General features: G+C 42.7%; 1 protein-coding gene across 4 annotated transcripts in view; it reads right to left on the bottom strand.

Annotated features, from left to right (window-relative positions):
* Window positions 1-14108, bottom strand: part of LOC101073783 (spondin-1-like) — an 87135-nt gene that overhangs the window by 56584 nt on the left and 16443 nt on the right. For all 4 annotated transcript variants that reach the window (XM_029842228.1, XM_029842226.1, XM_029842229.1 and 1 more), the window contains exons 3-5: window positions 5025-5158; window positions 2826-2899; window positions 2395-2517 (exon numbers count right to left, since the gene is read on the bottom strand). In XM_029842228.1, coding sequence (XP_029698088.1) covers window positions 2395-2517; window positions 2826-2899; window positions 5025-5158 — 331 coding nt within the window. The remainder of the gene's footprint in view (window positions 1-2394; window positions 2518-2825; window positions 2900-5024; window positions 5159-14108) is intronic.

Genomic DNA, 14108 nt, shown 5'->3' with positions numbered 1-14108 from the left:
GTCCAACAACAAAACACCTCTCAGGTTCAGATCGGGGGGCATTCTTCCCAATCACACCTCTCCAGGTCCCACTGTCGCTGCCAACGTGATCATTGAAGTCACCCAGGAGGACGAGGGAACCCCTAGAAGGAGCACAATCCAGCACTCCCTCTAAGGACTCCAAAAAGGGTGGATACGCTGAACGGCTGTTTGGGCCACAGGCACAAACAACAGTCAGGATCCATCCCTACACCCATAGGCGAAGGGAGGCTACCTTCTCATTCACCGAGGTAAACTCCAATATACAGGCACTGAGCCGGGGAGCAATAAGAATTGCCACCCCCGCCCGTCGCCTATCATCATTGGCAACTCCAGAGTGGTAGAGAGTCCAACCCCTCTCGAGAAGACTGGTTCCAGAGCCCTTGCTATGCGTCGAGGTGAGGCAGACTATATCTAGTTGGAACTTCTCAATCAGGTACACCAGCTCAGGCTCCTTTCCTGTCAGAGAGGTGACATTCCATGTCCCTAGAGCTAGTTTCTGCAGCTTGGGATCAGACCGCCAAGGTCTCTGCCTTCGGCTGCCACCCAACACACAATGCACCCGACCCCCTTGGCCCCTCCTGCAGGTGGTAAACCCACGGGAAGGGGGCCCCATGTTGCCTCTTCGGGCTGTGCAAGTGTTAGTGTGACCTGCGACCTACATTAGCTGATGTTCTATTGCCTCAGAATAGCAGGAGACAACCTGACCATCCTGTGACACCCCATCCCCCATTTTCTTATATGTTCCTTTTGTATATATCATGCTTTGTTTTATCCTGTGACGCTTACGCTCTATCATATGACGCTTACACTTACGCTTATTGTAATCATACATGTTCGTGTGCTAGTATAAAAATAAACCTCACCAGGGGCCACACTTGTAGCTCACACTGCAGACGTGTGGTTGCCCTTGCAGCAAGTAAACTGAAGCTTCCGTCTCATTCCTCTGATAGAAACAGCATGAGAAGAACTGATTGCTTTCTTCCTCCCTAACAGTAAGGCCGGACTCCATTGGCAGAGATGCGGCCACCAGGCGCTCGCCAAAGTGCCCTGCCCCCAGGCCTGGCTCCAGGAGAGGGCCCCGGTGACCCGCGTCCGGGCAAGGGAAACTTGGAACTAATATTGTTACTTGTCATTAGGGGGTCCTGGGATACACTTTGTCTGATCCCTCACCTAGGAACTGTTTGCCATGGGTGGCCCTACCAGGGGCATAAAGCCCCAGACAACAGCTTAAATGTGCCAGAACTTCTGTGGAAAAGACCTTCACTTTCCAATAAAGGGCAAGAAGACCAGATCTGCCTGAAACAATGATCTTATTTTAGAGTTGGAGCCTTTAAATGCAGAAATTGTATGTCTGGAGGCATTGTTTTAAGGGTAAGGAGAGCGCAACAACTTCAAATGTCATATGAAGATGGGAGGGATAGCATCAAATACAATAGCATATTCTCTTGGGCTGATGGGAATCTTGTATTCTGCAAGGACTTTATAGTAACTGTAATATAATCAATCTTTGTTAAAAAGCTGACTGAAAAGTAAAATACCATTGTTAAACCATGTATTGTAAAACAATGACTTGCTGTTATAAAGAATATAAACATTGTTCCAGATGTAACCTCCTTGGGAAGAGAAGTTGTGCTAGTACAGTAAAGCCCATGCCAAAGGAATCTGTTATTGTTCCAGTAAGTCTTGTAAATCTACTAGCAATATTGGTTTTATCCCTAGATGTTAATGATCGAGAGTCTTCTCTCTCATGGAATCCATCCAATGTTTCAATGAGCCAGAGGCATTCTGACTGATACTAAAGCACTGGGCAACATAACCCAGAAGTAATGCAGAAGTCCAAAAACATTTTTTGGGCAAATCCACCAGGTGAGCAATTTTCATTCAAATAAATTTGTCTCGCACAGTGCCCATAATGTGTCGTAGAATCTCTTTAGCAGAAAGTCAGCAGATTGCGGATCTTGTCGGTACACTGACATGAGCAATAAAAAAGCTGTGTCATATCACTAGGCAAGCTGTATATAAATAATTCCCAATCGGTGGAGCATGACATACTTCACAAATGCACTACCAATAAAGACTGTCTAACCACATATTTAATTTGTTTAATTCAAAAAAACGTGGGAAAAATCTCTGCCCATCAGAAGTTAGTTGATGGGCAGGAACATCAAGGTCATCAAGTAATTTAGCGGGATGATGCTTTCACATTGCAGGTGCCCCGTGCCATCTCCCTAATTGACACTGCAAATGACCTTCAACAAAAAGCAATGACAACCGTTTTACACGGGTTTAGTTTGTTTTAGTTTATGAAACACAACAGAGAAAAAAACACAAGGAATATGCTTGCAGTAGTCGATGTCTGTGATCTGAACTCACTTGGGTAGTCCTTGGGATGTACTTTTTCTGACCAATTGCCATGAAATGTAAGTCTGTATTTGGCTGTTCCACAGGCACAACAATCCATTTCAGGAGTTTCTGTGGCTTCACCAAAGGCATGCTCTGTAGGAAGACAAGATTAACATGGTACCACCCCCGACAAAAAAAAGAGGTCTGTTGAAAATGGCACTGGATTAAAGAAGATGGTAAGACAGCAAACACAAAAATCGGAGTGGGTAAGTCAAAGCAAAAAGGTAAAAATAAAATAAAATCTCATACAATCAAGTGCTACACAGTAAATTAACTCTGAAAATGATTTAATACTATTAAAATATTGACATAAAAACGATTTCAGAATTTAAACAGTTTTACTTTTACTTTGTTTTACTTTCAAATGGGTGAGACAGGATCAGACAATGGCACCACATTACCTTTCTCACATAAGGGAATGGTGAGGGAGCCTTCATCCTGGAAATAAATTATCTTTTTCTGGAAAATACTGGCCCTAGTGAAACAAACACAGATCTAGTGAGAGTGTAAAAATGAAGCTAAAATTGAGAATTCGTGAAAATCGAAAAATGAGAAATTTGGATAACTGTAGCTTTGTAAGGTGTAAGGTTTCTTAGGTGAAAAAGGCATTTCTACAGACTATTTTAATGTTTGAGTTAAAGGACAGATTTTGGTCAAAAGGTACTCCAAGATTCCTTACACTGAGACTAGATGCTAAGGAGATACCATTTAGAGTGATAATGTGATCTAATCTATCCCTGAGAGGTTCAGTACCAAACACCATGACCTTAGTTTTCCTGAATTAAGGAGAAGGAAATTTGAAGACATCCAAGACTTTATGTCTTTAAAACAGGTCTGAAGCTTCACTAACTGCTCTGTCTCATCTGGTTTCATGGATAGATATAGCTGTCATCAGCATAACAATGAAAATTGAATCCACCAAAAGCCCTAGGTGTCTAATGTGCACTTAAAATTGGAAGGTAGATAAAGATGTAGGTAGAAAGAGGGGATGGTTGCCTTTAAGAACACCCCCTACCTCTAATCCACCCGCAGCATACCCGCCCCCAAACCCTGTGTTGTTGTGTGCGTGTGGCGCATGTGTTTATATATATATATATATATATATATATATATATATATATATATATATATATATAAATTACATGACTATTGGCCTGCTCAGCCTAAGGGGTGGCACAGGGCATTATTAAAAGGCCCCAACTCCCCTGCAAGGACCGAGTATCACGTTTCCAATATCATGTGTCTGGCCACTGATTTCCCTGAGTGGCCATCAGCATGGACATCATGTGGTAAACCTTGATTGAGTTTGCACCATATAGAGAATGATCCCCTGGATCATTCCATCTGCCACACAGTGCTAAAGCCTCATTGTTGGACCAAGGTAATGCCTTGCTTAGAGCCATTTTTATTTATTTTTTAATATACAGAAATAGACATTTTGGTTGTTGCAGAGTTTTGGGTTTGACTTTTCTGAAATGCAATACTCTCATTAGTGACATCATTGTTGTTTAACAGTTGATGATAATTTCACATAATTATCTTGAGATCTTGAACTGACAGATCAGTGAGAGTATTGTGTCTTTTTTTAAACTGTGGCAGAAAATTATTATATTTTCCAATCATAAATAAGGTTATTATGTGTTTACCTGCATTTGACCTTTGTAAGTATAAAGTGCTAGAGCATTTGTAAAGGTTGTCTATGGTCAAATGGGCAGAGACTGGAAACTAAGCACAATCTCTCTCTCTCTCTCTCTCTCTCTCTCTCTCTCACACTCACACTCACACTCACACTCACACTCACACTCACACAGGCAGCTGCAGGCTGGTCAGAATTCCATCAGCCTGATCCTGTTAAATTTCCTGCCAGCTTTTAAGAGCGAGAATCAGTGACGTAAATCTATTTGTGGGCTTATTCAGTCATTTTTGCTCTTCCCTTCTTACCCCCTTTTTGTTCTTTTTTCACTGACATACACAGACACCCATCTCTTTACTATGTTTGACATATCTATTAAGAATTTCTAGTCGCAGTGCAAATGAAGTACACTTTTGACTACTGTTTTATTCATTGACATCATTTGAAAATAATCTTTTTTATTTAAAGACAAGCTACTTTGGTGAGTATTGTGTGTTTATAAAGTGTCAAGCTGGTTGAGAGAGTCTTTTCTCAAATTCACAACTTCAATCTTGTTAATTGAGTCTAAGAAACATTTGTTTTCATTCCCTGTTAACAGAGTGGTGTCCTGCACCATTAATTTTGACTGATTACATTTACATGTTATATAATTTGACCAATTCAATTTAACAGGCTTCAACTGGGTTTCCCTGTCCACTATTGTGGGAACTAAGAAGTACGTTTGTTACCATACACAATACAGTAAAATTTTTAAAATGGGGAGTTCAATAGTTGATCTACAGTGTGAAATGAAACAACCTCTCCATATCCACCAAACTCAAACCAATGATGCATCAGTAGCGAGTATATGTGAGCAAATGTGAGCCTGTGATAGTTAAAAAGAGAAGGCAAACAAATGTTATTTCCATTGTGTATGGACTATGTTGAGTCAATACCAAACAGTAAGGGTAACAAAAGTCAAACTCACTTTAATGTAACACAGCCAGCCCCTACAGCTGGTGCTGTCCAGAAGACCTGAATTCTGGTGCGCCTGCGAGGTGTGCTCTCTGTAACTGCAGGGGGACAGTCGGTCATAAACTGTGTTTCACCCTCATCAATGATCTAGGAACAAAGAAAAGCATGATGTTTGACAAGATTAATGGTTTTTAAATTGTCACTGACATGAAAAAATAAATCATGAATGAATTCCTTAGTTTTATGATCCTTTGTGAGCATGTGTGGGTTCCTCTGTGTCAATTTGGATGAGGTACTGCAGATTGGTTGTTTTTAGTTTGTTTGATTTCTTTTTCGCTGGTGTGTTTCATCAGCCCGAGTCATACTTTCTGTAAAACAGTTCTCGTGTATCTTGTTTTTTTCCACTGAGGTCGCTGTGTCTTCTTCCTCTGAAAGAACAATATCTGCATTCTTTGCATCTTTTTTTCAGTGTGGATCCAGTTTGTTGATTTCCCAAGCATGCCTTCAATGGTGATTGCATCGCTCCTCAATTCCTGTTTACCATTTGCTATTTGGACCCTCGGAAAGCAGAACGTAACGACCAGTTTTCTAAGAAGCTCGACATTGTGAATTCTGCCCACCTGCCAGGATTCTCAGTTCTCGGGACTGCTATCACAACCTCTTTGCACCTAAAGCACAGCCACCTTCCACACCATGAGGGATGACACTCCCCAATTTGCAAACTTAAAAAGAAATTCTAAATGTGGACACAAATATCGATACACAACTACAAAAATGACTGTCATTTCCAATCTGCAGTTTAGAACCTTAAAATATAGAATGTTTTGGATTAAATAATATCCATCCATCCATCACAGTCAGATTTCTCGCAATATCTTGCACAATTCACACTGAAGCACTCAATAGGTTTACAGCTCATTGTTTGCATCAACATCAACTTAAAGGGATGTATTAATAGCATAACTATGTTCACGTTGTGTTGATATAATGTTTAATATATGAGGCCTAAGGTCTGACAACTTCCAATAAACGATGTGGCAATGTAAGGATAGACAGCCCTACTGCAAAACAGGAATACATTTTTAAAAAGCTTCCAATTTCTTTATTTCGACCAAAAATATGACAAAAAGAATAGCCAAATGTTTAATTTGATTAGATTTATCCTTCAAATGAGCCAACATGTCACAGAAAAAAAAAGATCTTGGGGTGGCAGGAGGAGGGAGATACTCCTGCATACTGAGAAGACAAGCACAGGCCATGTTTTAAGGACTGGGAGGAAAAATCCTTCTTTAATGAATGAAAACAGATGGTCAGTCAAAAAACAAAATGGTCCCAGATGTTTCAAAAGTATGCCAAGCATGATGACAGTCTGTACATTTACATACACAATTTAATCAATCTCTTTTTGAAATTTGAATTTTGAGCATTGTCAGAATTTGTTCCTTGCCCCAGTTTACAAGTAATGAAGAAAATCAAATAACTGAGGGGAACATGTCTTCCTCCTCAACACTAGGTGGTGATATGCATGGTTTCAGCAGTTAATATGGGCCTCTTTCTAGTTGTGCTGGACTGATCATCTCTCCCTCCAACACTGATAACACAACTGGGCATAGTCTAGCTAAGCTACACTACTAAGCTACGATCAGCTTGGTCGTCAGGTTATGGTTTAGTTAGCTCTGCAAAATTTATATTTTGTTGTTAGTTGAGTTGTAATATAGAGCACTGGTCACTTTATTACCGTATATTCACGACTATAAGGCGCACCTAAAAGCCTAGAATTTTCTAAAAAATCTACGGTGCGCCTTTTAACCCGGAGCGCCTTTTGTATGGATTACGGTAATATTGGTTAATCGTGGCTACCGTAGTCAGTAGGCGTGGCCGAGGTAACAGCAGTAAATTCAGTCCCAAACCATTTCTGTCTGTAAAGACCCCAAAATGGCTCCTTGCAAGAGACGCGCTTTTGACGCAGAGTTCAAACTGAAGGCTATCAGTCACGCAGTTGAACACGGAAATAGAGCAGCGGCAAGAGAATTTAACGTGAACGAATCAATGGTGCGGAAGTGGAGGAAGCAACAAGACGACCTGCGCCAGTTAAAGAAGACTCAACGGAGCTTCCGAGGAAACAAAGCATTAAGTGGATTAACAAAGGAACTCCAGCCGCTAGATATTGGTGTCAACGGGGCATTCAAAACTAGACTGCGAACTGCGTGGGAGCGGTAGATGACGAACGGCGAACACACGTTCACCAAGACGGGGAGACGGCGCCGAGCGTCATACGTCACTATCTGCCAGTGGATCGTAAATGCCTGGGCATCGACCGTGGTCCGAGCTTTCGGGAAGGCAGGGATTGTCACTGAAATGCCAGACAACACCAGCGACACCGACCCTGATGACGACTTTGACGAGACGGAGCCGGCCATGTTGGACGCCGTATTAGCACAACTGTTCAATTCGGACACCGAAGAAGAAGAATTCGAGGGATTCCTGGATGAGGAATGAACTGATAAAGTGATCTTTACGTGTTTCTTTTGTGTGTTTACAACTTAACAAGGCTGGTCATACTGTGAATATGGACATTACCGTTTGAACAACGTTGTTATATTGCTATTGTTATATTGCTATTGCTATCGCTTTGCACTACTTCGAGAGTTCGAGTTACCGTATATTGTGTTTGCACTAACGTTTGATTTACCGCAACGGTACTACGTGATAAAAATGTTGCACTAAATCGAAGATTTATTAAACTCCACTATCCACTTGTGATAAAAATGTTGCACTGCCTGTTATAACTCGCTGTTATTAAACGAACTGTGTTACGCGAAAACACTACGTCACTCGGGAAAAATAATAAAACAGCTGTTTATTCGTTTTGGGAGTGAATAGAGTTGTGAGAACGACGGTTTGTATTCTATTAATAAAGTTTGACTGACTTATCTGGCTGTTTTATTGACATTCCTTTTAGCGCAGCTCGATCTAGTGAACGCGTCATGAAACCACAGGCACTACGCAGTTTCTATGCTATGCGCCTTATAACACGGTGGGCTCTGTGTATGAAAATATTTCTAAAATAGGCTGTTAATTGAAGGTGCGCCCTATAATACGGCGCGCCTTATGGTTGTGAAAATACGGTATATGAACAGATGCCTTTTTGAGTTTAATTCTGCTTCCCTTTTTAACATCTCCATAGTCAACTTTTGCTACTCATTTGGCACCATAAGTAATTCTGCGCAACAGAGAAGGAGTTGTAATCAGAAACAGTAAAGCCAGGTCCATCTTTTGTTCAAAGGACCAGTAACATATAATGGATCCAAAAACACCCAAATTAGACTTTAACTACACAGTCCCACTAACTACCTCACCTTAATATGAAAGCAGAACCAATAAAGCTAGGTAACAAAAAACTATATATGCGTCTGCAACATCAACTTGTGGCAAATAGGAGAGAGCATCCTGCCAGAGGAAAGTGAACTTAAGTACCATATTTTCACGACTATAAGGCGCACTTAAAACCCTGAGATTTTCTCAAAAATTGGCGGGCGCCTTATAATATGGTGCTCCTTGTGTGTGGACTGAGTTCCAAAATCTGCTGTGTGCCTTTGGTGGGTGCACTACGGTAAACGCTCCGCCCATCGATTAGCAGCACACCTATGCGTAAGGACCCCCTAAAATGGCACCGGTCAAGCAACACGCGTATGAGGTTTACTTTAAACTGCAGGCCATCGAAAATGCGGCTGAAAATGGCAATCAAGCAGCTGCAATGTAAATGAGTCCATGGTCAGAAAATGGAGAAAACAAGAAAGTGAACTGTGCCAAGTGAGGAAGACGAAGCTGAGTTTCCGCGGGAACAAAGCAAAGTGGCCCGAGCTTGAAGACCGAGTGGAACAGTTGGTTGTGGAACAGCGAACAACTGGAAGGGGCGTCTCTACTGTCACCATTCGACAAAAGGCCAAAGCGATTGCTGAAGAAATGGACATTGAGCATTTCTAAGGAGGTCTGTCTTGGTGTTTTCGCTTTATGAGGAGGTGGCATCACTCCATACGCACAAGGACAACTGTTGCGCAGCTGCTGCATGCGGATTGCCAGGAGAGGATGGCCATCTTCCGCACCTACTGCAGCGACAAGATAACCGCGCCCAGCCACATCACCAACATGAATGAACCAGTCAGTGAGTCTGATTCAGATGATGAAGAGGAATTCGGGATGTTGGACATTGAAATAGCGCAGCGGTTTAATTTAGATACAGAAGATGAAAACTTTGATGGTTTTGTGGCGGGGGAATGAATATTTTGTTCAATAAATGTGTCGAAACTCACCGTTTTACTTCTGTTGTCATTTTTTACTGTATGTTTTAGCATGCGCCTAATAATACGGTGCGCCTTATGTATGTGTTAAATACAGATATAGCACCCGTAACTGAAACTATGCCTTTTATTACAGTGCGCCTTATGGTCGTGAAAATACGGTAACCTCCATTTGCCCAGGTGTAGATCAAGAAGCTGATGACAAACTAACTACATGCTTCCTACTTTACTAAATATAATGTATTTCTGCATGTACTCTGTGGAGTATGTGTGCCTATTCTCTCGTCTCATCTCCTCTCCCTCTCCTCTCCTACCTATTCTCTCCTCTACCTGTTCTCCCCCTTCTCCTCTCTCTCTACCCAACCAGCCATCAGCAGGAGGGTCCCCCTACATGAGCCTGGTCCTGCTCAAGGTTTCTTGACTGGAGGACTGGAGATGTATGAAGTTCGGGTGGCATAGATGGTCTTCTGGTTTCTCAATTCACTGCTCACTGCACCTCCTGCTTTTCCTATTACTGTCCTTGGCCTGCCTAAGCATATTCTTGAGTTGATGATTAACTCCTCAGCTTCTGTTCTCCCAATTCCTGAAATGAAAGCCTCTTCTCAGTAACTCAGGGTTCACCCAGGGTTTGTTGTTGAAACATCGTACTCTCGTACTAGCACAGTGGTATTCAAACGGAAGCTAATATCAGCTGATGCAGTAAGTAAGGGTGTCAATGGGCCTCATTCACCAATTCTTCTTTAGAATCTTCTTAGATTCTTTCTTAAGTTGTTCTTAAGAAGTTTCTTAAGAAAACCCTACGTCAGATTCATCAACGTGTTCGTAAGCCTCAGAATTGTTCGCAGCTGTGTTCTTAGATTGATGAATGCCATCTGTTCGTAAGTTGAGAGCGCGTGCCAGGTGAGTCTAATTAATATACGATTAGCATACATCACCGCCTACTAATGCCCATAAAAGGAACTGCAGCAGGACCCTGTAGACAGAGCAAAAAGCAGCAAAATGCCCAAAGCTTGCCTCTCCACGCCTGATTTCTGACGCCGTGTTGAACAATCAAGAAAGGATGGCTAACATACTTGATAAATTTGCCTCAACCCTGATGACTATAGCCAACACGCTTAAAGAAATCAACGAGAATGTAAAAAAATAAGAATGTAAAAAAAAAATAAACGTGTAAAAGCTCTGCTCGGAAACCGGTCTCTCTTATTTTTTCCTTTTGAAGTGAATCAAGACTGTTAGACTGAAATTGTGACAATAATGCATTTTATTCACAAACGGGCAATTAATCGCGCTCAAACGTGAACCGCCCCATCATTGCGTCAGGACGCACATCCTCATGGGGTTGTGGCTCTGTGTCCAAACACATCCAGCACCCCTTTAAAATGCCGATGGTGCGTTCAATGGTGGAGCGACTCCGCGCATGCATCTGATTGAATAAAATGTCCTGTGGAGTCTGAGGGTTGGTCAGTGGTGTCAACAACCAGGGAGCCAGGGCATATCCTCGATCCCCTAATAAAATAAATTAAGATAAAATCAAATAAAAAGACAGTTTTGGCATGGTTTCCAATTTGGTTGATTAATGTTAAGTCATTGGCACATTTATGTAATTTATGTAAGTATTTATGTAAAAATTCTCCGTAAATCACCAAAAATACGAAATAAATAAATAAATATGACAGAATTATCATTGTAATATTGAATTTTATTGAACTGCACAAGAGAAGAAAACACAACCATGCCAACATGTCGGCACTGAAATGTGCGTAAGAGTACTCCTGAGTGTTCGTAGGATTTGTTCTTACCTACGCATAAATCCAGGATAAGAAGAAATTGGTGAATGCCACAATCTTCGTAAAATGTTCGTAAGTGGGATTTAAGAACAAATTTGTTCGTAAGAACGTTTCGTGAATCTGGCCCAATGTTATCAGCCTAAGAATTGTAATCCCAGTCCCTCATTGGTCTGAACAGTCCACACTTTCAGACACCTTTTCTATGCAGGCTCTTTTCTCACTCTGGGTGTGTATTCTTATACCATCTGGAGGGAATATACAGTAGTCCTTTACATGAGCATGCAGTGGGTCCAATGTCTTGCTCTCTCTGGTTTAACAATTCACATATTGGATGAAAGCAAGAAGAGTGAAAGCGATCAAGGCTAGACTTAAGTTGAAGCAGGGTGCAGAGATTTTGAGTAACTGCGCTGTGGAGCAGCTCACATTCAGCTTCTGTGTCCCAAGAGGGATGTAGATATTAAAATCAATAACATGCAAAAACACACTCAGAATGTCTTGTCTCATCTCTTCTTTTTAACCACTTTAACCCTTTCAGGTCACGGGGAGGGTGAGCATATATATGCCAAAGGAAATCATACCTTTTTTTGATTAATTGGGATTATGTTGCAGAAATTAAATATATACCGATGGAAACAGCCATCAAAAATATTGCTACAATCCCTTGTAAGTATAGATATTTAAACAAAACGTATAACAAAGTCCAGATTACATGATATCAACTGGCAAGTATTTGAAGTATTCTCTACAAGAGTCGGAGTCGATCGTCACCTAGCTGCCTGGACCACCGACTACCTCACCAACAGTACGTGAGGCTCTGGGACTGTCTGAGGTGGTAGTTTGCAGCATGGGGGCACCGCAGGGTACAGTTCTCTCTCCCTTCCTCTTCACTCTCTACACATCTGACTTCAGCCACAACTCAGACAGCTGCCACCTCCAGAAGTTCTCCGATGATACAGCCATCGCTGGACGTGTGTCTGAGGGGAACGAACTGGAGTATAGGGAGGTCATCACCAACTTTGTGGCCTGGGGTGAACTGCACCATCTGCGCATCAACGCCAGCAAGACAAAGGTGGTGGTGATCGACTTCAGTAGGAAGGCTTCTCACATTGCACCCATGAACATTCAGGGTTTGGACATTGAGATCGTGGAGGAGTACAAACACCTGGGTGTTCATCTCAATAATAAACTGGACTGGACTCATAACACAGACGCCCTGTACAAGAAGGGCCAAAGTCGTCTCCATCTGCTGAGGAGACTGAGGTCCTTTGGAGTGTGCAGGACACTGCTTAGGACTTTTTATGACTCTGTGGTGGCATCGGTGATCTTCTATGGTGTGGTCTGCTGGAGCTGTGGAAGCTCAGAGAGGGACAGGAAGAGACTTAAACTGGTCAGAAAGGCTGGCTCACTCCTGGACTGTTCTCTGGACTCCATTGATGAGGTGGGTGAGAGGAGGATGTTAGTCAAGCTGACATCAATTATGGACACCCCCTCTCACCCCCTACACGAGACTGTGGGGGCCTTAAGCAGCTCCTTCAGCAGCAGGCTGTTACACCCACGGTGTAAAAAGGAACGATACCGCAGGTCATTCATCCCAAATGCAGTCAGATTGTACAACATTCACAACTCTTAACGTAGCACCAATAACCCATGGTTTGGCATATTTTTCTCCGCACTACTTAATCATACTACCTCCGGAATGTCTTATTTGCACATCTCTTATTTGCACCTTTATTTTTCTTCATATTATCTGACATTCCTTCTGTATGTAAATTTTAATTTCTGTATATAATGTACATAGTAATGTACATAGCATAAGTCTTTTTCTTTTAGTACTATACTGTACACCGCGGGCTACCACTGTAACACGTGAATTTCCCCGATGTGGGATCAATAAAGTTTATCCTATCCTACAATATTTTCATGTCACAGTAAAATTACACACTATCGGCCTGTAGCAGCACTGATGTATTTATAAAACTTCAGATTCATGTTCACCAGTAGCATGCCATTAATTGAAGTGCCCGATTGTTCAAAAACGTTAATATTTAATTTAATTTAATAATTGTGTTATGGAAAGTCAAGGAGGCCTGGACCCAGATGCAGAGTAAAAGACACGGCTCTTTATTGAACACAAAAAGGTGCAATATGAAAGAAGAAAAGCAGCAACAGAAACAAAACTAGAAAAGTAACAGAAAATCTACAAACTAAAAATCACCATACAGGGAAAAACCATTGAGAAAAAGTACAAACGAAAACGCAGTGACGAGGCACTGGAACAAACTCGCGCGTTGAAAGTAACCACGGAAAACAGGAGGCGAAAAACTGGAGATCACAGAGGGTAGGAGCTAGACGCTGGCGAAACAATCCGGCACCGGAGGCAAAGAGAGAGGAGTTTAAGTAGCCGCCGAATTACGGTAATGCGCTGCAGGTGCGCCAGAGGCTCAGCGCTCACAGTTTGGCCCGCCCCTGTTTGCCGATCCTGCAGGTGGGGGAGGAGGCGAGAAACCCGAGCCACAACAGTACCCCCCCTCAATGGACGCCTCCTGACGTCCTACCTGGCTTGTCTGGGAACCTGAGATAAAAATCCCTCAACAATTGTGGGTCTAAAATAAGGGAGCGCCCAATCCAGGATCGCTCCTCTGGGCCGTACCCCTCCCAGTCAACCAAATACTGGAACCCCCTTCCCCGCCTGCGTACATCCAAAATCTTGTTGACCGTGTAGGCCGGATGGCGTTCGACAAGGCGCGGGGGGGTGGTGGTGGCGCAGGAGGTTGGTGGGGGCTTTCGGCAACGGGCTTGAGGAGGGAGACATGAAACACTGGGTGGATCTTCAGGGAGGCTGGGAGGCGGAGACGGACTGCACAAGGGTTGATGATTTTGTCCACGGGGTAAGGGCCGATGTACCTGGGGGCGAGTTTCCTAGAATCAGTCTGGAGGGGGAGATCGCGGGAGGAGAGCCACATCTGCTGACCCACTTGGTAATTAGGTGCCGGTGCTCGGTGGCGGTCT

The sequence above is a fragment of the Takifugu rubripes genome, chromosome 9, assembly GCF_901000725.2.
Source record: "Takifugu rubripes chromosome 9, fTakRub1.2, whole genome shotgun sequence".
NCBI lineage: Eukaryota > Metazoa > Chordata > Actinopteri > Tetraodontiformes > Tetraodontidae > Takifugu > Takifugu rubripes.
Note: the sequence above shows the minus strand (reverse complement) of the source record. Positions and strands in the feature narration are given on the sequence as shown.